The 23,368-nt window shown below is 38.7% G+C and overlaps 1 protein-coding gene across 2 annotated transcripts in view; it reads right to left on the minus strand.

The window, feature by feature from the left end:
• Positions 1-23,111, minus strand: part of LOC121249223 — a 30,308-nt gene extending 7,197 nt beyond the window's left edge. The window contains exons 1-22 of one of the 2 annotated variants that reach the window (XM_041147944.1): positions 22,917-23,111; positions 22,605-22,758; positions 21,002-21,111; positions 14,448-14,613; positions 13,992-14,092; positions 13,767-13,839; positions 13,531-13,666; positions 12,747-12,907; positions 12,161-12,285; positions 11,982-12,081; positions 7,916-8,012; positions 6,440-6,491; positions 4,130-4,231; positions 3,900-4,043; positions 3,612-3,774; positions 3,272-3,502; positions 3,037-3,191; positions 1,244-1,372; positions 1,020-1,137; positions 697-892; positions 403-514; positions 112-266 (exon numbers count right to left, since the gene is read on the minus strand). In XM_041147944.1, the coding sequence (XP_041003878.1) occupies positions 112-266; positions 403-514; positions 697-892; positions 1,020-1,137; positions 1,244-1,372; positions 3,037-3,191; positions 3,272-3,502; positions 3,612-3,774; positions 3,900-4,043; positions 4,130-4,231; positions 6,440-6,491; positions 7,916-8,012; positions 11,982-12,081; positions 12,161-12,285; positions 12,747-12,907; positions 13,531-13,666; positions 13,767-13,839; positions 13,992-14,092; positions 14,448-14,613; positions 21,002-21,111; positions 22,605-22,737 (2,759 nt within the window). In that variant the 5' untranslated portion in view covers positions 22,738-22,758; positions 22,917-23,111. Of the gene's footprint in view, positions 1-111; positions 267-402; positions 515-696; positions 893-1,019; positions 1,138-1,243; positions 1,373-3,036; positions 3,192-3,271; positions 3,503-3,611; positions 3,775-3,899; positions 4,044-4,129; positions 4,232-6,439; positions 6,492-7,915; positions 8,013-11,981; positions 12,082-12,160; positions 12,286-12,746; positions 12,908-13,530; positions 13,667-13,766; positions 13,840-13,991; positions 14,093-14,447; positions 14,614-21,001; positions 21,112-22,604; positions 22,795-22,916 lie in introns of both variants that reach the window. The other variant, XM_041147948.1, reaches the window with a different exon arrangement.
• Positions 23,112-23,368: the final 257 nt, after the last annotated feature.

The following is a 23,368-nucleotide window of genomic DNA, read 5'->3' on the forward strand; positions in this document are numbered from 1 at the left end:
AGGAAAAATAATGACAGCAACTAATAGCAGAATAATATATATCTAGGAAAGATAACAAAAGGATTATAACACAAATTATTACTAGTAGGCAAGTCACGAGACGCTACATACTTGATACAAGCATAGCCCAACTGCCTGAACCGGTGGAACAAATGAGAGGTTGGAGGACATCTTGGATAATCTCTAGAACGTAAGAACTCATCTTTCAAAACAGATAAAGCAGTAGAAAAGCGGAGAGCTTTGATAGCATAGACACCACGCAACACCTAAGTTCAATTGGCAACATTTTCAGAAATTAAAATAGAAAATATGCAAAAACATTTTTTTTGATAAATAATAAACTTAATTATAAAGCACAATCCAAGTATAGGAGTGCAAAACAACATATTAGCAATAGCTCACCTGAGTGAACTGTGGGCCAGCTTGGGACAGTGACACAGCAAGATCTCCACAAACAGGAGAACCTCTAGCAAGAATATCAAGAGACCTTGGTGTAATACGCAAGCTATCAAACCTTCATCACATAAAAATTGACAACTCAGGATGTTAGAAGTCATGAGCCTCGGGCAGGTAAACCAAAGATAGATGAACATTTAACAACCATAACTATATACAGCATTTAGCTGTAAAAACTCAATAGACGCTGGAGTTACATCCCAGAAAGACAGCATGTGTATAGGCAGAGGAAAAAAATACCTTGATGTTATTTGGTACAATATTTCTGACAGGTCAAGCTTCTGCTCAAAACTTTCTTGCATGGTGGAAAATCCAACGAGAAGAGGTTCAAGAAGCCCAACAAGGCAGCTCTTAATCTCAATACCCTTCTTCTGTCTGGGATTTATTTCTGTTGGGTTAGCCAGCAACAATCGATCATTCAAAGCACCAACTAGAACTGCAAACAAGAAGTTTGTATTGATAGGTCAGAAGGATAATACTTAGCTGTAGAAATGCAATTGGAAACATTTATGCCACATAAATAAAAAATTGACACTAGCAATAGAAGCATAAAAAATGCATACCGGCATAAGGCATACTGATGGAGAGAATGGTTCTCGCTTTTCCATCCCAGCCAAGCACACTAATTGCAGTGGCAGTAGAAAAAAGAAGTGCAGGCCCAACCCATAAAAGGGATCTAAAGTGCACATAGGTTAAGTATTCAAACAAGCATTTTGAAACTTCAATCATACAATTAAATTTACATAAAAAAAAGGTATAACTTCACTCCATTTTAAGCTGAGGATATTGAAGGAAGTCCTTTGTCGAATTTTGATGAAGTGCTTGCAAGTATCTCAAGATCTGCCGAAACTATAAGCACCCTTTTTGTAGTTAAAACTCCAGCAACATAGCCTCTAAGAGTTTCTTGCCAGTGGACCTATCAGAGTTGGGAAAAAATATTTTCACTAAGTACTTCTCAAATTTTTGTACACATTATTGAATAAGATTACAATAGTTGTCATCGTGAAGAATTAGGTTTGAGAAGATAAACTTGCATGCAATTCAAAGGCTACATGCTAGATGCATCAGCATCAAACAACAGCGTAAATACAAGATGTAATAATACTAACAAAAACAATATAGATAAAATCATTATAGCAAGAGGCATGACAAGCAAAATCTTGAGATTGTACGTTTTATTTTAGATAGAAAAATAAACTTTCCACTCTCCAACTAATATGCATTTTACATTTTTCACCCCAAACTACCAACGCTAATGTATTGCACCCTCATCCTACAAGAAAGTTGCAATAGTCACCCTCATCCAATTAGCCAATAAGATAAATGAAAATTTGTGAAAGTATGTGATGTACACAATCTTGACAAGGATGTCATTTGTCAATTTTTGCAGTTAGAGGGTGCAGTGTGTCAATGTTGGTATTTTGGGGGTGAAGAGTGTAAACCAATTATTAACTGGAGGGTGGGAAGTGTATTTTTCTCTTATTTTACTTACCCACGATTTTTTTAAGTGAAGCATCATAGGATTACTTGATCATTAATAGCAGCATTATATTTCAAAGATTATATGCATTAAGGTAAAGGTTGTAGTGTCTGAAAACCTAGGCCAATAAAATATGTTGGATTGACTAATTGGGCACAATTGTACAATTGTAGAGCTTGGCATAGAAAATCCCAAAAAGAAGTTTTGAGTGAATGTTGAGAACATTTTGCTCATGTAAATATTGTCATTCATTGAAGATCTGATTGAAACAGTAATGAGGATTCAATCAGGGATTTTTTATTTATTTATTTATTTATTTTTTTAAGAATAAGAAATATTTATTGAAACAAGTAACAAGGCTTGAATCAAGGATTTAAATTAAGAGTGCACAAAAAGACCAAAGAAAGTGGACCAGACCACCAGAACCGAATGGATCCAGTCGGTTCTTGACTGATTCAATTCAGTCCTTGGTAGGCGTGAAACCACAAAATTTAGCTTGGGGGAGAACTATATAAAAAAATGGGGGAGGATGTAATTAATTTTTACAAAATCTACCTTGTCCAAACCTTAAAATTAAATTTCTAGGATGAATAATTCTACATACAACCACGAAGTGCGTAAACGCCACATAATCACTTTGAAAAAGAGTGTGGTCTACTATTAAACAATTAATTTTTTTCATGTGGATCCTATGTTTTATTCACTTTTTTCAAAGCGATTACACGGCGGTTGCACAATTCACGGTTGCAAATATCTTTTCTCTTCTAGGATTCTTAAAAAGTTTGGGGTCCCCCTCCTAGGCTGGGAGTGGTACTGCCCCAAGCCCATGGCATTCTTTTCTTCAGTTCTCGATTTTGAAGGTTTCTAGTTGACCAACAAGTATACCCTTTTTTCTTTTTCTTTTTTATGACGGGACCCCTCCCATGGCAAAGCCCTTAGGACTCACCCATGGAACCTAAACCCCCAAAGAGACTAGCAGAACAACCCACTGCCATGGCCTCCCACTAAATCACAGCTGATCCCAGGGGGAATCGAACCTGTGACATTGGGCTCAAGAGCACAAGTTCGCCCTTACAAGTCCTAGAATTTTGAAAATTTACCTGAAGTACAATCTCATTTACTTTCAACTTGATTGACTTTTTCCCTTCAGTTTTTGTAGATATATAATGACCATCAGTAGTTGAAAGGCGGTATCCTTGAACCAACTTTGCCAAGCCAATCTGATTCCCATGCGAAGCAAACATCAAAGTAGACTCTACAGTTACAGAAGAATGTGATCAGCATATAGATTATATATGACATTATATTAAACATGACATATTCATTCCCAAGCACCTAATGGAGTAGAAAAGATGTGATCAACTGCATCATCAAACATAAACTGCATTGGGCCCCGAATAGAACCACTACTAGTATCAGCAGGTTTGCTCTCTTCAATTGCAACATTCTTTTCATTAGCTTCTTGTGAAACCGATCCCGGTAGAATATACAAAGCCAGCCCAGTCTTGTCATCATCAAGAATTGCAAACTGATTGTCATTGGGGCCAATAAATGCAGCATCTCGACCTTGAAAATGCAGGGATATGTATTGTGAATTTATTATATTGCATAGATGAAAATTAAGATGGTTTTGTGATACAGTAGAGGATAAAATAAGTTCCAAACACGAACAAACCTTTGACTGTGCTAGATTTGCTGTTTGCTGCTGGGGAATCGGTATTCTCCCAATATAGCACAACTTCATTTGTTGCACCACTGAATTCATAAACAACAAGAAATAGATGCTGCTTTTTACTGTAAAGCATACGCTTTGGATGGTACTCCACATTTCCAGGAACCTGGGAATAAAGAGAGTAAATTCAGTGGCAATGCAGACATGTAACACAACCAGATAGAAAAACCTTTGCACAAAAGTTAAATTAAAGATACAAATCATAATATTACACACAACTCTCTAAATTACCGTATAAAGTTTCTTGTAGATACTATCTGTTTCAGAAGATAGATTATATGCCATAAGCTGTATGCCATCCACATAAAATGCCCTGACAGGATAATGGAGAACTCGGTTCTCTTTATTGAAGAAATTTAGCTCCAAATGAAATGGCTGCCAGTGATGGTTTCACACACAAGTTAAACAAAGTCCACGTAAATATTACACGAAAAATCAATGAAAATTACCAATGAATTTACCTGGCAAACTGGAATGTCTTTCAGATGATGATTGGCGTCCAAAACAGTGATGAGTGGCAGCCGAGATATGGGAGCATTTTTTGCATGACCTTCCATGAAATGCTATAAGAATCATGTACAAACGAGTTATCAACAGTAACATTGAAGCTTTGTGAAAATAAGGACTTCAGTTTAGATAAGTAAGAGCACTAGCATTGGATTCGTCATCTCATTAGGCTAATTTTGCCTAATATCACACTTTTTACCTTTTACCTATCCCACTCAAAACTTAATCCCACATTGGATTATCCCACATGTTATAATTTATAACATGCATTTTCCGATGGTTTTATAATTAATAACATAACAGTAATATCGTTCATTCTAATTAAATTATTATTTTTTGCATATATTTCCAAAACAAACTAAAAGTCTGAGCATGTATTTTACCCCTATTTGGATTGGAGGAGAGATGGAGAAAAATGGAAGATAGTGTAGATGTCTGAATCAAATTTGCACAAGGAATGAGAAAAATAATATGACTGTTCAGGAAGAGAGAAAATAAGCTTGAAAAGTGGATGACTAAGTTACTGTTCATCTACATATACGTTGAGCTACTGTAGTACAAAGCTTGGATTGCTATTGGATACCTAATCCAATGCAGATCACTTTTGGGCTTAATTAGCCAAAATTTAACCTTTTAGAGCAAATGGCTACACCAAAGTCAATGCTCAAAGGAGGGAGGTGTCCAAGGCATTTATGTAACAACCCAGAAAACCATTAGCTATATGTGTGTTATAACCAGTCAATTTGGAATTTCCCAAGAATCACTTATAAATTATGCAATGATCCAAGAAAAGAATTAGCCATATATGTGATATAACCCAAAAATACTTGTCAATTTGAAGCTTCCTTAGAATCACTTGTAAAGTCCAATATCACCTTCAACAGCTTGGGATTCCGGTTGTTTCTAAATGCCATTGCTGTATGGATAATAAGATTTGAGACAGTAGATCATGTGCTTTGTGATGGGGAGGGACCGAGGAAGGTCTAAGATTTTTTTGCTGTTGTTTTTGGCATCCGAATACGTCAGACTCGAGTATGGACAGAAGTTTTGAACATATGGTAGTGTCGGGCTTCTCTAGTCTCGCAAGTTCGTTAGTTTCGTGGTACTATTCCTATATTGATTTCTTGGGCTCTTTGGAAAGCCCGATGTATGGCACGGATGTAAAATACGAAATTCGAATCAAAAGTCATTATTCGGATGGTAAAAGGGCTGCTTGCAGATATTTCGGGGTCCATGAAAACGTTTAAAGTGGTGAGGGAGCATGACTTGGGAGTGTTGAGGGAACTCAACTGTCCCGTGGTGCCGCCTATAGTTAAAAATCTGAAGTTGATTGCTTGGGCCCTGCCGACAGGGTCTTCTCTAAGCTCAATGTAGATGGTGGCTCCCTTGGGAATCCTGGGATGGCCGGTGGGGGAGGTGTTGTTCGGGATGTGAATGGGCGGGTTCTTGGGGGTTTTGCTCGTTCGTATGGTCAGGCTACTAATAATATTGCTGAGTGTACTTGTAAATATTGGTATTTGTGGGATTTTTGAGATGAAGCGACTTCTCTTTTGTCTTCTATGGATGTCCAATTTAAGCTCATGTTTAGAGAAGCTAACATGGTAGCGGATTTCTTAGCTAAATATGGGGCAAGTGGCGGAAATTGGGATTTTTTTGGGGAGGACCTTGTTTTGGGTAGACTAAAGGGGCTTTTTCGTACAGACAAGATGGGTATACCTTATCTTAGATACTAGTGGTTGGTTTGTTTATGGTTTTTTGTTAACACGGTATTCCTCCGCCACAAGTGAGGGCTCTTTTATAATATTTGGGAGGGGGTCACTCTTGGACAGGTGACCTTCGACTCTTTTAAAAAAAAAATAAAAAGTCCAATATCAACAATTTATCATATTATATATGGTAAATTATAAAGTCCAATATCATCTTCATCAATAAAATTCTTATTTACTGATTAAAAAAAAGTACAATATCACCAAGTAGCCAATTTGGGACTTGGCACTCATGGCTACATTTATAGTTTATCCACTCTATGTGAGCTATTCATTTTCTTAATGTAACACCAGTGTGCTACAGTTAAAAAAAAAGATCGGGCAAAGTTGGACCTAGTAATTCGATGACCCAAGTTACTCCAAGCCATAACAATTTTTCCTGACCCAAATTTTCTTAGATAGATACTTAATTGATAAGTTAGATATACTGATTATAGCAAGTATATTGACCAAAATTTGTTACGTGGATAAATATTAATTAAAAAGCAAGCAGCATACACTGTAGAGAAAAGCCTTCCGAGCGATGTCTGTCATTGTAAGCTGACTATGGCTGCCATAAGGGAGACAATTGTCAATGATTAGTAGATGATCATTGCAAAACTTAAATTTATAACCTGACAGAAAATTCTCAGAAAAGAAAGATGTTATTCACCGTCAATAGTTTTAAAGAAATTGTTACTTCATCAATCTTCATGCTCTAGATATTGCTAAATTTATAGGAAATGAGGTCCGCTAGAATGACACCTTTTACCACAAAAATGAGGTAGAAGGTGTCGTCACTGGTTCAATACCCACAATGTGGGATTGAAACTTCCAAATAAAAAGGAAAAAAAAGATATTCACAACTTTCATCCTGGCTTAGCCTGAAATAAAAAATTTTGAGAGTACAACTCTAAGACTAGAATTGAGGAAATTAAGTAAGAAGCTTATTGGCAAGAAAAGGTCTCAACTGCGACAAACCAATATGAGTAGGTTATTACTAAAATGAAAACCAATCACCCGGTGTGTATAATGTCAAAGCAGGGTCTTGCCTGAGCAGTTCTAGATACACTTCTGACTTTCAGCCTCGTTTATGAAGTACTACTTTCAAGATTTGAGCTCACACATGCACTTGACAGCCCAAGACTTAATCAAACTAAACAGTAGCAAATTATCCAAAAAACAATGGTAACAAAAATCAATTACACATCTAATCATTATCTATTACACATACAATCATTTGAACAGATAATTATCAGGATATGTTAAATATCTCATTAATATATATCTTCAACATCCTTGCCAAGGGCTTGTGCACCCCCGGGATTAGTTGGGACGTTGTTCCTGAACATCCGGTGCCAATAAAAAAAAACATATATCTTCAACAAAATTCCCACTTGTCATAAGGATTGAGCAACTTTTTAAACAACAAAGGTTATGTCCCGACTTCAACCAGACCAAAAAGATATATCTTATGGTTAGTTAGAAGTTTCAAAAATAGAGTTTGTTTTCAGGTGCCAGAACTTGTGCACCAGGTTGGAAATTTTTTTTTATTATGTCCCTGCAAGAATATTCCTTTGATTTTTTATAGTGAAAGGTTCTTCAACAAGCTCCATCTTGCACGAATATCACCATGGCATAACTTTTTTTGATAAGTAATCACCATGGCATGACTAAAACCATGCATGTCGCATACCAGTCTAGACTATGTGAGTTGCATGTCCAACAACTTAACTCCATGTCATTAAGTGGCATTAGTACCTGATGTTAAATTCAGCCAGCATGTGGGTGTAATCACGTATAAAATTTTCCAAGAAGTTTAAAATTTTTCTTGGCAGTATCCTATTAGCATCCAAGATCAAGAGCACCCCAAAATAAAATACCTAAACCTATTAAAATGCTATTATTACATTATTGGATGCGAAATCCAACCTATACTTCCCCTAATCATGATCTAAACATATTTATCCTGGTTTACAATAATTCTGAGCTCACCCTTTGAGATAATGTTCTTGCAGTTGTGCTTGAAGTTGATGATCAGCTAATATTCCAGATGCACCCAAAGATGAAAGCTTTTCCTTCAAAACAGAAGCTGCATAGTACCCCAAACATTAGCATATCCAGTCAAATAGCAAGATAGTGACGTAAAGGATGTTTTTAAAGATTATATACAGAATATTTAGAGCCTAACAGAACATGCCGATCACTCCCATATTTTAAATCAATCATGGCCCTCCACAAAGATTCGCAATCCTGATGATACCTCCATAACCACTTCCCAAGTAATGCTTTATTAAAGATACTCAGCACCATCAACCGCAATACACTCAATAGCATTGTTTCTCCAATGAGAGTTTGCCACCCTATGGAAAAACTTTGTACATTTATCCCCTTCTTTTAACCAAAGAGCCCTTTATTTTTGTCTCCACGAAATCTCCTCCATCAAGATCACTTACTGAAGTTCAGCCCCAACAACTCTTTTTCTCAAAACCTCACCCTCCGAAAGAATACTACCCTCAGCCTGACTCTCCAACCCCTGCAATTCCTCAATAAGAGACTCCTTACGTCTATCAACATTCCCAAAAACTTGCTCATTCCATTCCTTCAAATCCTTTTTTGAAGCCTTTAACTTTCCAGCCATTATGAAACTAAGGGTACCAAACAATTGATAGGAAGACCACCATTGTTTTACCATATCTTTGAAACTGTCAGCCTTATGCCACATGTTTTCAAATTTTAAATATCGATGGCTCCCATGAATATCACCACAATCCAAGAGAATAGGAAAATGATCCGAGCCAATACAAGACAAGTGCTTCTAGTACACCTCTAGAAAGTGAGATTCCAAAGAAAGAGAAACCAAAAACCTATCCAAATGGGACCAGGTCCTATTATTGGACCATGTAAAAGCACCACCTAAAAGAGGTAATTCGACAAGCTCAGCCTAAAAAATGAACTCAGAGAACTCCCTCATTGCCGGGGTAAAGCTAGAATCCGTCGACTTCTCACTCGGAAACTGAACGACATTAAAATCCCCACCAACACACCAAGGCACGTCCCACCAACTAATTAAAACAGCAAGCTGTACCCACAACAAACTTCTACTGCTGTCCACAAACTTCCACCTCCACCTCCACCTCCTTGTTTACATTTTCGAAAACTTCCCCTTGCTCAAGGTTTTCTTCCGACAATACCACTACCCCAGCTCCCGACCTCCGTCCTTGCTCTCAAATAGCAATAAACCATCATTGTCAACCCTTGGTTGTAGTTGCTTTACTATAGTAGCACCAATAGGTGATCGATCACCACTGATGGACCCAGAAACTACCGGCGAGAGAGTTTGTGGAGGCGCTGTCACCTGAACAGGGACAAACGACTCCACATAAGCCATAGACAGCAGCGGCTCCAACATCCCTGCACAACTAGTCTTCCTAGCGTTAATCACCATCGCCGGCAATGAGTTCTATGGCAGATCCGCCGCAAGGGGAGGAGCAGAAGATACCAATGATGAGTTATGTGGCAGATCTGTTGCGGGGGGAGGAGCAAACAATGATTTCTGGAGAATCTTCGAAGATGAAGCTCCATGGCCCATCAAACCCATTACGGGCTTAGCCCGCCATTGCAAAGCTCGTTGGGCCGATTTCATAACAGACCCAACTTTATCCTTACCTTTATACAAAAGCCTAATCACCTTGTCATTAGAACCAACCAACCGAGAAGGCCCAGGGGCCTCAGAAGCACAGCCCTTCATTAATGCTTGACCGACATCCTTAAAATGAGATTGGGCTTTCTCCTTAAAACCCACCACCTCACAGCCCACCTCCTTCTCCAAGCCCAAGTTTTTATCAAGCTTCAACAATACACCATTAATCCTCTCCCTTATCTCCACCAGTTCCATCCTCAAAAACTCCAATGACCCTTCGTCTTCTCTACCAAACGTGCCACCAAGTGTGCCACCCCCAGTAACAAGCTCTCCACTAGTAGTCTCGTTAGACTAGCTATTAACAACGAACACATCGGCCCTCCCCTCAACATCCACCCCCAACAACTTTCATCCCAGCCACCCCTTGATAGTCGACGAAGGATTGAGTAGCTGGAAAACAAGCCGGACGCACCAAAACATCCTTGAAAGATTTTGAACCCCTCACCGTAGCATCACTCCAAAAAAACCTCTTCGAAGACTCTCTCTCTATCGACCCAGGGAGTTGCCGTTCAGCCCTTCCTCTGTTTTCCAACCTTATAACAGAGGTACTTGACAAATTGACTTCACGCAGAGAACCAGAAAAATCCCCTCCATCCATTACCATGCATACCCTCTGGAATGATAATAAAACCCATTCTATCACCACCCCCGTATTCCACCACTACCACAAAACGGCCATAGTATTTCGAACATCTTTGTACCAAAAACAGCTCATGAACTATCTCGGATTGTTTTATAGAACTCTTTACTTTTCCAAACCTATATACAAGACTCGATCGAAGCAACCACCCACTCCACCACGACCTCACCCAAAGAAATAAACTAACTTTCCTACTACTCTCTGAGATTTTGATGGAACTATCCTTCATCTATAGAGAACATAAAAACTTATTGACCAACAATCTCTTCGCAAAAACCACTTTTCACTCCCACCTCAAGTCCACATTCCCTCCTTTGAAGACAATCTCTTTGTTACTAGTTTTTTTTCCTCCCCTTCTCATTCTAGTTGAATGTAATGTATTAACAACTCATTGAAAGCATCAATGTCCCAATCTTGAGCTGCTCTGATGAAGTTGACACTCCGTTGAATAGCATTACTCAACATCTCCAGATTATCCACCACTAAAGCATCCTTAAGACGAGTAACACTATACACAATTGGGAAAACTTCCTTGAGAACCTTATCTCCACACTATAACTCATGCCACAATCATATCCAGGATCCATCCCCCACTTAAAATCTAATATGATTTGAAAAACTCCCCCAACCTTCTGTAATATTCTCCCATAGGCCTACCCCATGAAGCCCATGAACCTCATTTGTAATCCATCCACCCCCACATGTCCCCATATTTAGGCTCTATCACGTTTCTCCACAGAGCGTCTCTCATTTTGATAACACCAAAGCCTCATTCCCAATAATGCATGGATGAATTAAAGCAAGTTACAAACACTCAACCCCCCAGAAGCTGGAGAACAAATCTGATCTCAACTAACCAGGTGATATTTCAACTCTTCCCCTGAACCGCCCCAAAGGAGATCTTGTTGCATCTTCCCAATGCACATTACAACATAGTAAGGGAGCGGAAAGAGTGACATGAAATATGTGGGTAGGTTAAAAAGTGCGCTCTTGAATCAAAGTTGACCTACTCACTTTGGACAAATGTATCCTCTTCCATCTGGCTAAACAATGCTCAATTTTCTCTATAAATCTCATCACAAATTGCCTTTACCTTATAAGTGACCCCACATGCACATTCAACACTATTCAACCACCAAAACGTGTTTCTTCGTCAAGTTTTCCAGTGAGGATCTCCCCCAATGCCGTCGTCCAAACAAGGAGCACCGCTTTTGATGGAGCCTGATTCCCCCATATGTTCCCATGGGAAGGAGATATTGTCATTTGGAATTAGCATGTCATAGAATGATTTAAAATCAACCACCCCACACTGGGACATTGTCCACTGTAGTTTGTCTGCACCACCGTATTTTATTGCACCATTTTGTCCTTATTTTAACACGTACAACCTAGCATAAAAGGAGGTAAATGATCTGCCTCAAGATTGTGCCGTGTATAAACTCCACTTCCCATTGAGGCGAGCCATTTAAGAGCTGTAAGTTGTCTTCCATTGATGCTTCCTTCACCCCAGAAAGGTTAAATAGGTTGGGGCAAGCTTCTTTGAGGGGCTGATCTTTGCACCATACATTAAAACTAGCCCCATTAAGAATAGTAGCCAAATCCCTTGTGAAAACATTTACACAACACATGATCCCAGGAAATGAATAGACTCTTTCCATAGAGAATCCTAGGTATCCATATAGTGAGTATGGCCATACAATACATAAATAAACAATCACCTGACGATCCCCTTGCACTTTGTAAAACTGCAAAGAGTTGTTTCCTTCCTTCTCTTGTGTATGCAGCCCTATTTTTCAAATTGTTTCCGCCTGTCAAATTCTGTAAAAATAAAATAAAATACATAGTTCAGATAACCACTAACAAGACTGTGTGAACCATTTAAATGGTTGGACTTAACTGCAAACAGCAATGCTGCTAAATTAAGTTTTGGGTGAACTTCTAATGTTTTGATGTGCGGTAAGGGATAAACTGCTTCTCCACCCTGCTGAGAAAGGATGAGAGGAATATCGATTGCTTTGATCGCTGCAGCAAAAATTTTGAGGAATCTCAGTTAGTGCAGTATACTCATGGTATATGACAAGAAGCAAGATAAATTGCCAACAAAAAGTAGTTTTCATATTTATGCAGATGGCCTTATTGTTAGCTGAAGTGTAAATGCAAGCACTGCATGGCATAGGCGACAGTGAAAAAAAGAATTGCATCTCTGTCCTAGAATTTTCAACAGCCTTGAATATGCTTTTACTGAGTAATGATAGGAGTAACGGAGCAGAAGTCATGATAACAATACAATGACAGAACAGAGAAATATTACATCCGGGTCAGTACAGTTATGGGGAAAACAGCATGTAGCAGCAACTGACTTATATTGCTTTGCAAAATGTGAGAACAACAATAGGAGTGCAAAACAGCATTTTTCATCATATCAGAGTTATTGTCCTTTCCATGGTAAAGACAGAAAAAGTTCAAATGAATATGAAGCTAACCAGCAGGCTCAAAAAAATTTGCTTGCATTGGAGGTCTATTAGGATTAAGTGTAACTCGTGTTTTCCACACTTGAAGAGTTCCATCCTTGGAAAGAGTCACAAGTAACCGCAATATTGGGAGCCAAGCAACTGCTGTTATTGGTTGGGAACCCACTTGTGTACTGAAATTGCAATAAGACTTAATCGTTAGGTTAAGAGGAACAAGTGATAATATCATATAGGTAATCATAAGTACACCTGCAACCACATTCAAAATCTTAGAACAATCTAAAGCACTCGACCAAGAAACCAATCTCCTTATGAAGTTCTGACCATCAATCCTCTAAGGCCCTGTTTGGTTTCACAAATGGTCTCAACTCATCTAGTCTCAACATCTAGATACCATTCAATCACAAACACTTTTCAATTTCAAATATTCAACTTTTTCATATAATCATTACCTAATCATTATAACTTGCAAGTTTGAGAGTTTGGGAAAGTTGTAATGATTAGATGAAAAAGTTGAATATTTGAAATTAAAAAAGTGTTTGTATTTGAGTGATATTTGGGAAGAATATTATGAGAAATTTTGAGATGAGATGAGTTTCCCAAACAACCCCTATAAGTATGCAAATGAAGTGGATTCACCTAAAAGAAATTCAATAATTCTAGCAGGGAATACACAAACTCATCCTTTATAGCTTACGAGTTTTTTGTTGTTTTTCTTCATCTTCAGCTTGAGAGAGAGGGGGAGAGAGAGAACTATTTTACCAACAAGGAAAAAAAGCAACCACAAAAAACTTACATTCCAATCATACTAGGTCTCTCAATTGACACGTCCCATGCCAAAAGTGTGCCCCGTCGATCACCAACAAAAACCCATTCCAATGTTGGATGAAAAGCAAACGCACCAGCACCAATGAGTTTTATAGTGTTGTCAACTGCAGCCATAATAAAGGGTTCAACAAATATATAAGCCATTTTAGTGTAGATAATACACAAAATCCTCTACATGAAGATTCAGCATAGCTTCCATCTCACGTTGTAGTGTGTAATGAACAGCATAGGTATGGATGTTGTATGCCCGAATCAAACCATCGGCGTAAGCCACATACTGAAGAGGAAAAGGAAAAAAAAAAAAAAAGTAGTTTATAATATCACAAGACAAAAAGATCAAGTAGACTGGACATATAATCTAGCAAAATACCTTTCCAAAAACCAACAAAGAAAATAGAACATTCAAATCAGAAAACATATGTACGATACCAGAACAGGGAGGCGAGGATGGCAGGCAAGATTGACAATAGGTTTCTTTAAGTCTGTCTTAATTTTTGTTGGCGCCCTTCCTCCTTCAATAGTTCCCACAACTTCACACATGCAAAAGGTTAAAAATTAAAAACTAGCGTAAAAATGCCACATCACATATGTAGCAGAGTTGGATGTATCCAAAGTTCACAAGTCCACCGCGAATAAAGCCTCGTTTGTTTTTACAGATGAGATGAGATAAAAGTTGAAAGTTGAATAAAATATTATTAGAATACGATTTTTTAATATTATTTTTGTTTTGAGATTTGAAAAAGTTGAATTGTTTATTTTATTTTGTGTAGGAATTTGGGAAAGTTATAATGATTAGATAAGATGAGATGAGATGAGAATGGTTGTGAAAACAAATGAGGCCATAATAAATGATTTATTTATGATAAAAGAAACCAACCAACCTACCCGTCACACTCATCCTTTTGTGAAATCCAAAAAACACAACAGGTTGGAGAGGTGTCAAAGCAAGATGGACTTCGGTATCAGGAGAAATCTGTTCCATCTTCTTTTCAGGAGAATGCAACACGCAAGTTTGCTCAGCATCAAAATCACAAGAACGAATTGTACAATCCTACAAAAAAGTGGAATCATATATGGTACATAAACATTAGAAAGTTTCATACACATGAAAACATAAATTGCAACTCAGGAACATGAATTGGAAATCTCATAAAAAAACTATGTTCTAAAATAGAACTTAATGCTAAAAAGTGTAAAACAAAATAATGGGAAATGACTTGAAATAATAGCAGCAACAAAAATTCAAGAGTAAATTAAATGAAACTCAAAACATTTATACCTATTGATACACCAATCAATCGTGCATAAAAATTCCTTCACAACCACAAAATAAACTCTTCGAGATAAGTATGAAATTAGAAGAAAATTCATTGGTTTCCACAAACCTTAAATCTCTGAAGTTAATAGCCATTTTTCCAAGTAATAGCCACCTTCAATTCTCATTTCTTATAAAGAGATTTGTAAAAAAGAATGGAATATTCTTACCAGGATAGTACTACAAGACAACTATCCTAGCAGTTTTTTTCTACTTTTTTTGCCAAGAGTTTGAAAACTTTCCTATTGCATGATGCAAACTCTGTCAAAAGGGCATGACTAATTCCAGCTTGACGAATTGTTTCTTCTTTCTTTCTGACTTTTTTTTCACTGGGGGGGGGGGGGGGGGGGGGGGGGGGGGGGGGGGCGGGGGGGGAGCCTGATTGAGTAAATGTGCAAGGACCGAGCAGGCCAAGTTGCAGGTCTACCAACAAGCATGATCACAAACTTTTTTTTTTATATAAGTAAATGGTAGTATTAATAAAGATAGGCATAGCCCAAGTAGACAAGAAGTTATACAAGAGATAAGACCTATCTAGGTTGTTATAGAAGAAAGAAAATCATGCACATTTACGCCATTAAAATCTATAGCTATGGCCCAAAGAAATAAGTTGCGGAAAAAATTAAACACGAAGCTCCTCTAGTGTCCGCTCCTTGTCTTCGAATGTCCGCTTCTTTTGCCATATTCACCCAATTGGCCAATAACTCAACCACTGCGGCAGGCATCACCCAATTTAACCCTATTCGACTGAACACTTCGCTCCACAAGGCACTCGCTGTCTCACAATGTAGCAAGAGATGATTCACTGTCTCGCCAGTTTTCTTGCATATACAACACCAATCTGAGATAATTATCTGGACTTTCACAGATTATCGATAGTTAGAATCTTACCCAGGGCCGTTGTCCAAGAGAAGAAGAGTGTTTTGGGAGGCACCTTATTCCTCCACAATCTTCTCCATGGGAAATGAGTATTTGGTAGAAGTGTAAGGGACTTGTAGAAGGATCGAACTGAGAAAGTACCCTTACCTACAGGTGTCCACCATAGTTTATTGTCCCGCAATCCATTCAGCTTCATAGAATACACTAGGCTGAAAAAAGGCTCAAAACTGTCTATTTTCCAATCTTGGGCTGCTCTACTAAAGGTGACATTCCATTGGACTTGGTCTCCTGAAGGAACCATGAGGTCTGCTACCGAAGCTTCTTAATCACATGCCACTGAGAAAACAAAAGGAAAAGAGTCCTTTAGAGCCTCCTCTCCACACCAAATGTACCTCTAAAATTTTATACTACCCTCCCCCACCATAAATTTAGTAGGCGAGTAAACACCCCCCACCTTGCTTCCAAACCCCCACACCATAGGACCCATTCCCTTCTCTAGTACACCAACTCCCCCCCAACATAAACTGCCATGTTTGCTATCTACCACTAATTTCCAGAGGGCTTCCGGTTTCATATTGTATCTCCAAAGCCATTTCCCAAGAAATGCCCGATTAAATGTTCTCAAGTTCTTTATCCCCAACCCACCTAACGGAATTGGTCTGCATATCCTAGCTGACTAGGTAAAATTTGAAATCATCCCACATCCCACTCCATAAGAAATCGCAATAGAGTTTTTCAATCTGTGCCACCACACTAGCTGTAATTGAAAATACAAACAGAAAGTAAGTTGGTAAGTTGGAGAGTGGACTTTTGATAAGAGTCATCCAGCCTCCTTTCGACAAATACAATCTCTTCTACCCTACCAATCTTCGTTCTATTTTCTCAATAACTATATCCCAAATAGATAAGGCCTGTGATGCAGCCACCAACGGTAATCCCAAATATGTCATAGGAAGAGAAGCGACCTTACACTCGAGAGTGCTAGCCAATTGCCGAGCAATACTGATGTTCCCAACTAGCACTAATTCTGATTTATCAAAGTTCACTCTCAAACTTGATGCTGCTTCGAAGCATAGGAGAAGCGCCTTTACTGCCCTAAGTTGTTCTTGCTCTGCCTTGCAGAAAATAAGTGTCATCTGGAAATAAAAAGTGAGAAACCGAGATAAAGCCCCCTATTTAGATCACCCACTGAAAATCCAACCATAAAACCATTGCTAACCACAACAGATAACATCCTACTCAGTGCCTCCATAATGACAACAAAAAGAAGAGGCGACAAGGGATCTCCCAATCTTAGGCCTCGAGTGATGTTAAAGAAACCCTTTGGGCTGCCATTAATTAGAACTGAGAATCTTGCTGTTGAAATGCACCATATGATCCACATACACCATTTCTTCCTAAAGCCACATCTCTTTAATAAAATTAAAGGAAGGAAGTCCCAGTTTACATGATCATACGCCTTTTTCCATATCTAGCTTACAAATAATCCTTGCAATACCAGACTTAATCTACTATCCAGACATTTATTGGCCATTAGGACTGAATCCAGGATTTGGCGACCCCTTACAAAAGCATTTTGTGGTTTTGAGATTATCTTACCTATGACCACCCCTAGCCTGTTTGCAAGCACCTTGGAAATGATTTTGAACCCCGTTTATAAGGCTAATAGGCCTAAAGTCATTCACTTCCGATGCTCCGGTCTTCTTCGGGATCAAAGCAATAAAAGTAACATATTGACTTTTCTTGAACTTCCCAGCCAAGAATAACTCCTGGAACACATTCATAATGTCCTCTTTCACTACCTCCCAACATGTTTGAAAAAAACACATCGAAAAGCTGCCTGGACCTGGTGCTTTATCTTTCTCCATTTTTCTGACCACATCATATACCTCATCTTTTTCAAAAGATCTCTCCAACCAAGACGCTGATAGTGGCTCAATAGAATCAAAACCGAGTCCATCTGCTTTTGGTCACCAACCCTCTCCTTTTGTAAATAAATGTTCAAAAAAACTCACCACATGTTCCCGAATCATAGGAGCATCTCTACCATTGATTTTCAACATCTCAATGGTTTTATTTCTTCTGTGAGAATTAGCCACTCTATGGAAGAATTTTGTGCTTCAATCTCCTTCTTTCAACCAAAGTGCTCTTGACTTCTGTCGCCAAGAAATCTCCTCTAGAGATAAAACTCTTTCCAACTCTGAGGCCAGCTTTGCCTTACGGGAGAATTCCTCTAAGGTGAGGACTCTTCAGTAATCCACTCAAGATTCTGTAATTCCTCCATTATGGTTTTCTTTTGCTTCCCTATGTCACCAAAAGTTTGAGAATTCCAAAGATTTAAATCATTCCTTAAAGCTTTTAGTCTACCTGCTAGAATATGAGAGAAGGTACCATGAAACTGATAAGATGACCACCAAAGCCTTACCCTATCCACGAAGCCTTTGCTTTTAAGCCACGTGTTTTCGAACTTAAAGTAACCTCCTAAAATACTGCCTCCATCTAACAATATGGGAAAGTGATCCAAGCAGAGGTGCGGCAGCAATCTCTTCTGACATACCTCTGGATAATAACTTTCCCAATCTGGCGATATTAAGAATCTGTCCAGCCGAGAAAACATATGACTATTAGACCAAGGGACCACCTATTAATGGGAGATCCACCAAATTCAAGTAAAAAATACACTCTGAAAAATGTCATTGCTGGGCGTAGACGACTGTCTCTAGATCTTTCACTAAGGAACCTTATTACATTAAAACCACAACCTATGCACCAAGTGAGATCCCACCGGTTATATATTCCGACAAGTTCTTCCCACAAATGACTTCTGATGTTGTCAACATTCGGTCCATATATACCTACAAAAGCCCATAAGAAATTATCATCCACTATCTTAAAAGAACAAGCCACTGTGTATTCCCCTATAAACTCCTCCATTTTCTCCATCACCTTTTTATCCCACATCACAAGAATACCACCTGATGCCCCATTCGAAGCCAAATAAACCCAATCTGTATACGGGCAGCTCCACAATTCTCACTAGTTTTTTGGTCACCCATTTCAACTTAGTTTCTTGTAAATAAACAATGTCCGTCTTCCATTCCCGAAACAAGTTTTTTATGCAAAGACGCTTATTACCCTCATTCAGCCAGCGCATGTTCCAAGACACAATTTTCGACTTCATAAAGAAATAGCAGTACCCTTCTCTTTGGACCTATTACGGGTTGAGCTACCCTCATTCAAAGACCAATTACGCCTCTTTAGCTCCCTCTATTTCTTGGATCCAGCTTTCTTGGACTGAGAATGACCCACCTCAATGGCCATGAGAAGGGCCATAAACTGCTCTTCGTAACCCACACATACCATACCCACCACATGTTGGATGTCCTTTACCTTTTTGAGAACCCAGTCAGAGATCTCAAAGTCATTTGGTAGTAGACAATTCAGTGGGAATGGATCCCTGCCACTAGCATCTCCCTCCCCCCCTCCCCCCCATCCCAAACAGGTTACGTCCTTCCCATTCAACCACAAAATCCACGTTTATCTCCACGTTATCAGAGGGAAGGGTAATCTCATGGGTGTCGGGAACCACACATAAATCATCACTAACCTCTATGAGCCTCTGATGTAGACCCACGATGCTATCCTCCACGAAATCCAAACTCCACGAAATCCCCACCTTCTGATAATACCTCAAGATGTTTGACAAAAGCAAGTGAAGCCTCCATTTGGGAAGATATGGTTTCCACGTTGAGAATTGGCACTTTTTGTGTGCAGTACTCAGGGAAAAAGATTGACGTTGGCAGTATAGCATCCTTTTCCTCTACGCACAACGGTAAAATCTGCTCCACCACCACTGAACACAGTGTTTCCAATGCTTCCTTCAGCACGGTTGTGGAGTTACTGTGGGCAATGGGCGGGTCTCCTTCCTTACGAATTCTCCAAATGGAGGGCTAGGGCCTTAAGGATGCAGAGTGAGCCTTGTGACTGATGGGCTCATTGCAGCCCATAATTTTTGGCTTAAACCCCACCATCCAGTTATTACTTGAGTTCCCCTTAGACTAAGGTCTAATAGTTGTTGGCCCATGCCCATCTGCCTAAGGCCTAAGCCTAAGCCTAAGTTGCTCTGCATCCACCTCCAGGCCCACGCAAGGCCCTTTACTAACCAAGCCCATCTCCTTCCTTATTAACCAGTCAATTTTGCTTTGCATATCTATCAGTTGCACCTTAGTTTCAAGCAAAGGTTTCAAAGTCTCCCCCGCTGCCACGCCACCTACTTGTCTACTACCACCACCCTGCCACTATACAAGCCGCACCTCTCTGTGTTAGCATGCCTCTCAGTCTTAGCATGCCATCATTCCCATTTCGAGACACAAGGGACTGCTCCAACATCAATGCCTCCCTGAAAGAATGGTGATGTGCCTGAACCGCGGCCACCTTCCACTTGTGTTACCGTCATTGTGGGTGTTTCTTCTGTTGAAGAATAAGTCCCGCAGCACCTCCCCCATTCTATTCCAACCACTACCTTCTTCCTCAAGAACGAAGATAAAATTCCTCCTCCCTCCACCACCGCCATATAATAGCCTCAATTATTCGCACAATGTTGTACTATAAAGCTACGGCTGCCTTCCTGGACTGTGGTGTAAAAATCCTTTTTTTCCTCCTTTGAACACGTTTCCATGGCCTTGGCCAGCCACTGCACCGATGAAGGACCACTTCTATTGAAAACTCATGATCACAAACTTTACCCATCGCATAAAGACTTTGACTCATGTCTCCATGTATCCCTCAAAAGGGTGGGATTATGTAGATTTTATCTCCAAAAAAAATTATATCAGATGCCACTAAAAGCAAATCACAAATATATCTCCACGTCTTGTGTAGTAAAAGTAGATATTTTTTTAATAGGTATGTTCATCTTTATTGGTAATCAAAAAGGACATTATCCAGGCAGACAGAGGGTATACAGGATATACACCAAATCAAAAAATAAAATCAAAGTAGATTATCTAGCTACAACTCAAATTCAACAAATGCGACAACAAGCCATTGAAAATTCATGGATGTCAAGAAAACCCTTCAGTGCTTCCTTTATAACAATAATCCAATAAAAAATTCCAACCATTAGTCACTTTAACACTTGAGTTAGCACTTCAAAATTCCCAAAAAATTATTCCTGCATTAGGAAATGCTTGAATATTTAACCCAATTCAAAAATCCTAAACAGGAGGATATAATTGGGACCAACCTCAAGGATGGCAATCACAGCATGCCCACTTGTAGGACTGTAAGACATACGTACAACAGGTGCACCAATGTCAATAGAAGAGATCTTACTTCCCGTCAACGCATCAAATTCTGCGCATACAAAAATTGATCATCATAAAAACTAGTAAGTAGCACTCAAATGGAAGAGAAAGCACCATAAAAAGAAGGACCATATTTGTTTAAGAAGAGCATGCTCAGCATAGGAATATTTCAAGTTAAGTTTGCCTTTCATCAAATCATCACACATATGGCTTCACAGACTCAAATAATATCAATGCACCTATGGGTGAGCATAATGTTGATGAAAATGCCATCTAGAGGCTAAACGCAAGGTACAATGATTGATGTAAGCATACATTTTTAAAGATAGTGCATAATAACAGAAAATCCACAAAATATAATAAAAGAATGTTTAAAAATCAAAATGGTAATATATTTAACCTATTTGTTAGAGTACTATGCAACATGTGAATTTTTTTTATAGGTCTCACACGCTCATGTTTTATATAACGTGACCAGAGTATTGTGTCATGAAACATCGATGAGTTTCAAGGATCTTCCTCCGGTAAAGTTCATTTGGGCTCCAAGTGCCATGCAACATTAGAATTAAGTAATCAACAAATCACATAAGATTTTTATATAATTCTCTTGTGCTTTACTAAATACATACATCTATGATATTTGATAGCCATAGTCAAACTCAAGTACATGATTTAATCAAAATGTACAAAGAAGGCCATGACCAAAAAAGCTCAAGAACTATCAGACTTGACTTCTATGCTAACATCAACAATCAAAGATCAATCCATCTAGAAAGCTAATTTGGACTATTATATTGGGTTCAAAGCATATACATCACATGTAATGACATGTGGCGCCATGATACGTAAATGATCTTCAATATCAAATAAATACATAGGAAAATGTGTTTACTCATTTTCTAGGTCACTAATATTTTATAATTTAAAAAAAAATATAAAGAGCCCTTTTGAAGCTTTAAGTTCGCATAATTAGCACACTTATTTAAATGCGCTTCACTTATTGGTACCCGAAGCATTTCGGCCTTGGCACTTTGCTCTTAAGCACGCTTTTACTAACACTGGTTAACTATCGTTCTGCATTCTTCTAAGTTATCTGAGTCAAACTCCAATACGCCAATAGGAGCCCCTGGCACAGGGTTTAAGGATTAAAAAGTAAGGATTGCTGCAATTTGTTGGTGTAACTACCATTAAATACACCAATTACGCAGAAGTTACAGATCAGACCATATAAAATCATGAGTGTTAGTTACTTAAGCATCAATCCACATTGACATCTACTAACAATCAAATACGTGTTTGGTTGTTTCACTCCTTTCGGTTTTAAAAGCGTCACCAGATACATCCATGTGGATGTCCTCATAGAAGAATGAGAAGCACAAGATCCCCTTAGAAAAAGATGCAAAAATCATCAAGCTTAAGACTTAGTGATCCCCATCAATATAATTTTTTTTCTTACTTTTTTACAATTGCGAAAACTATCCAGAGCCACAAAATCAACGAGTAACACATAAAACAAAAAGGCGACCAGGAGCTTCATCTTACCGATGATGAAGTTTCCAATGGCGACGGCAACGAGTGCTTGATGGGGATGAAAAGACGCCGCGTGGGGCTGCAGGGGCTTCAGGCCACGTCCCACGTGGCGCAGATCCAGATGATGCACCGTCGTCCACTCCATGGATCTCGCCCTCGATTTCACCTACCACTCCAACATTGCCCCTCCAAATCAGAAAACCTATACGTAAACCTAATCTTATATATATATATATATATATATATATATAAATCGAGGAAAAGACTTGGGGATAAGATCTCTGTAAAGAATCCTGAGAAGTAATAGGAAATCATTGGTATTACCTGTTGAGAACTATGAAGAATGGGAGAACATTTGAAGATGATTTCGGTTTTGATCGTGGCGAAAGAGAGAGATCACGGAGCAAGACCGAGAAAACTTAGAACAAATAAAAAAAGAAAAAAAGGGAGAGACGGGGACACTTGAGTAATGAAGAACGGAGAAGCTCTGAGGCTGCCACAGTCTTGCGGGCTGAGATTCGTAATAAGTTCTTAACTTTATAAAACACAAGTATTCAGGCCCATATTGCAGTTTGATATTATCAGGTCCAGTTTCGGGCCTTGGAAATCGGCCCACGAATAAAAATTCTAACATTTTCTACATTTGATCAGCATCCTTTATTCATTTATTTATTTTTAAAAAGTTTACATGTGGTGTGATATTAAAATGAGATGGCCTCATAGAATTAGTTAAATCTGAAAAATAATATTAAATATAGTTTTAAAATATGTAAATT

Source organism: Juglans microcarpa x Juglans regia, chromosome 1D (genome assembly GCF_004785595.1).
Source record: "Juglans microcarpa x Juglans regia isolate MS1-56 chromosome 1D, Jm3101_v1.0, whole genome shotgun sequence".
In the NCBI taxonomy this organism is placed as follows: domain Eukaryota; kingdom Viridiplantae; phylum Streptophyta; class Magnoliopsida; order Fagales; family Juglandaceae; genus Juglans; species Juglans microcarpa x Juglans regia.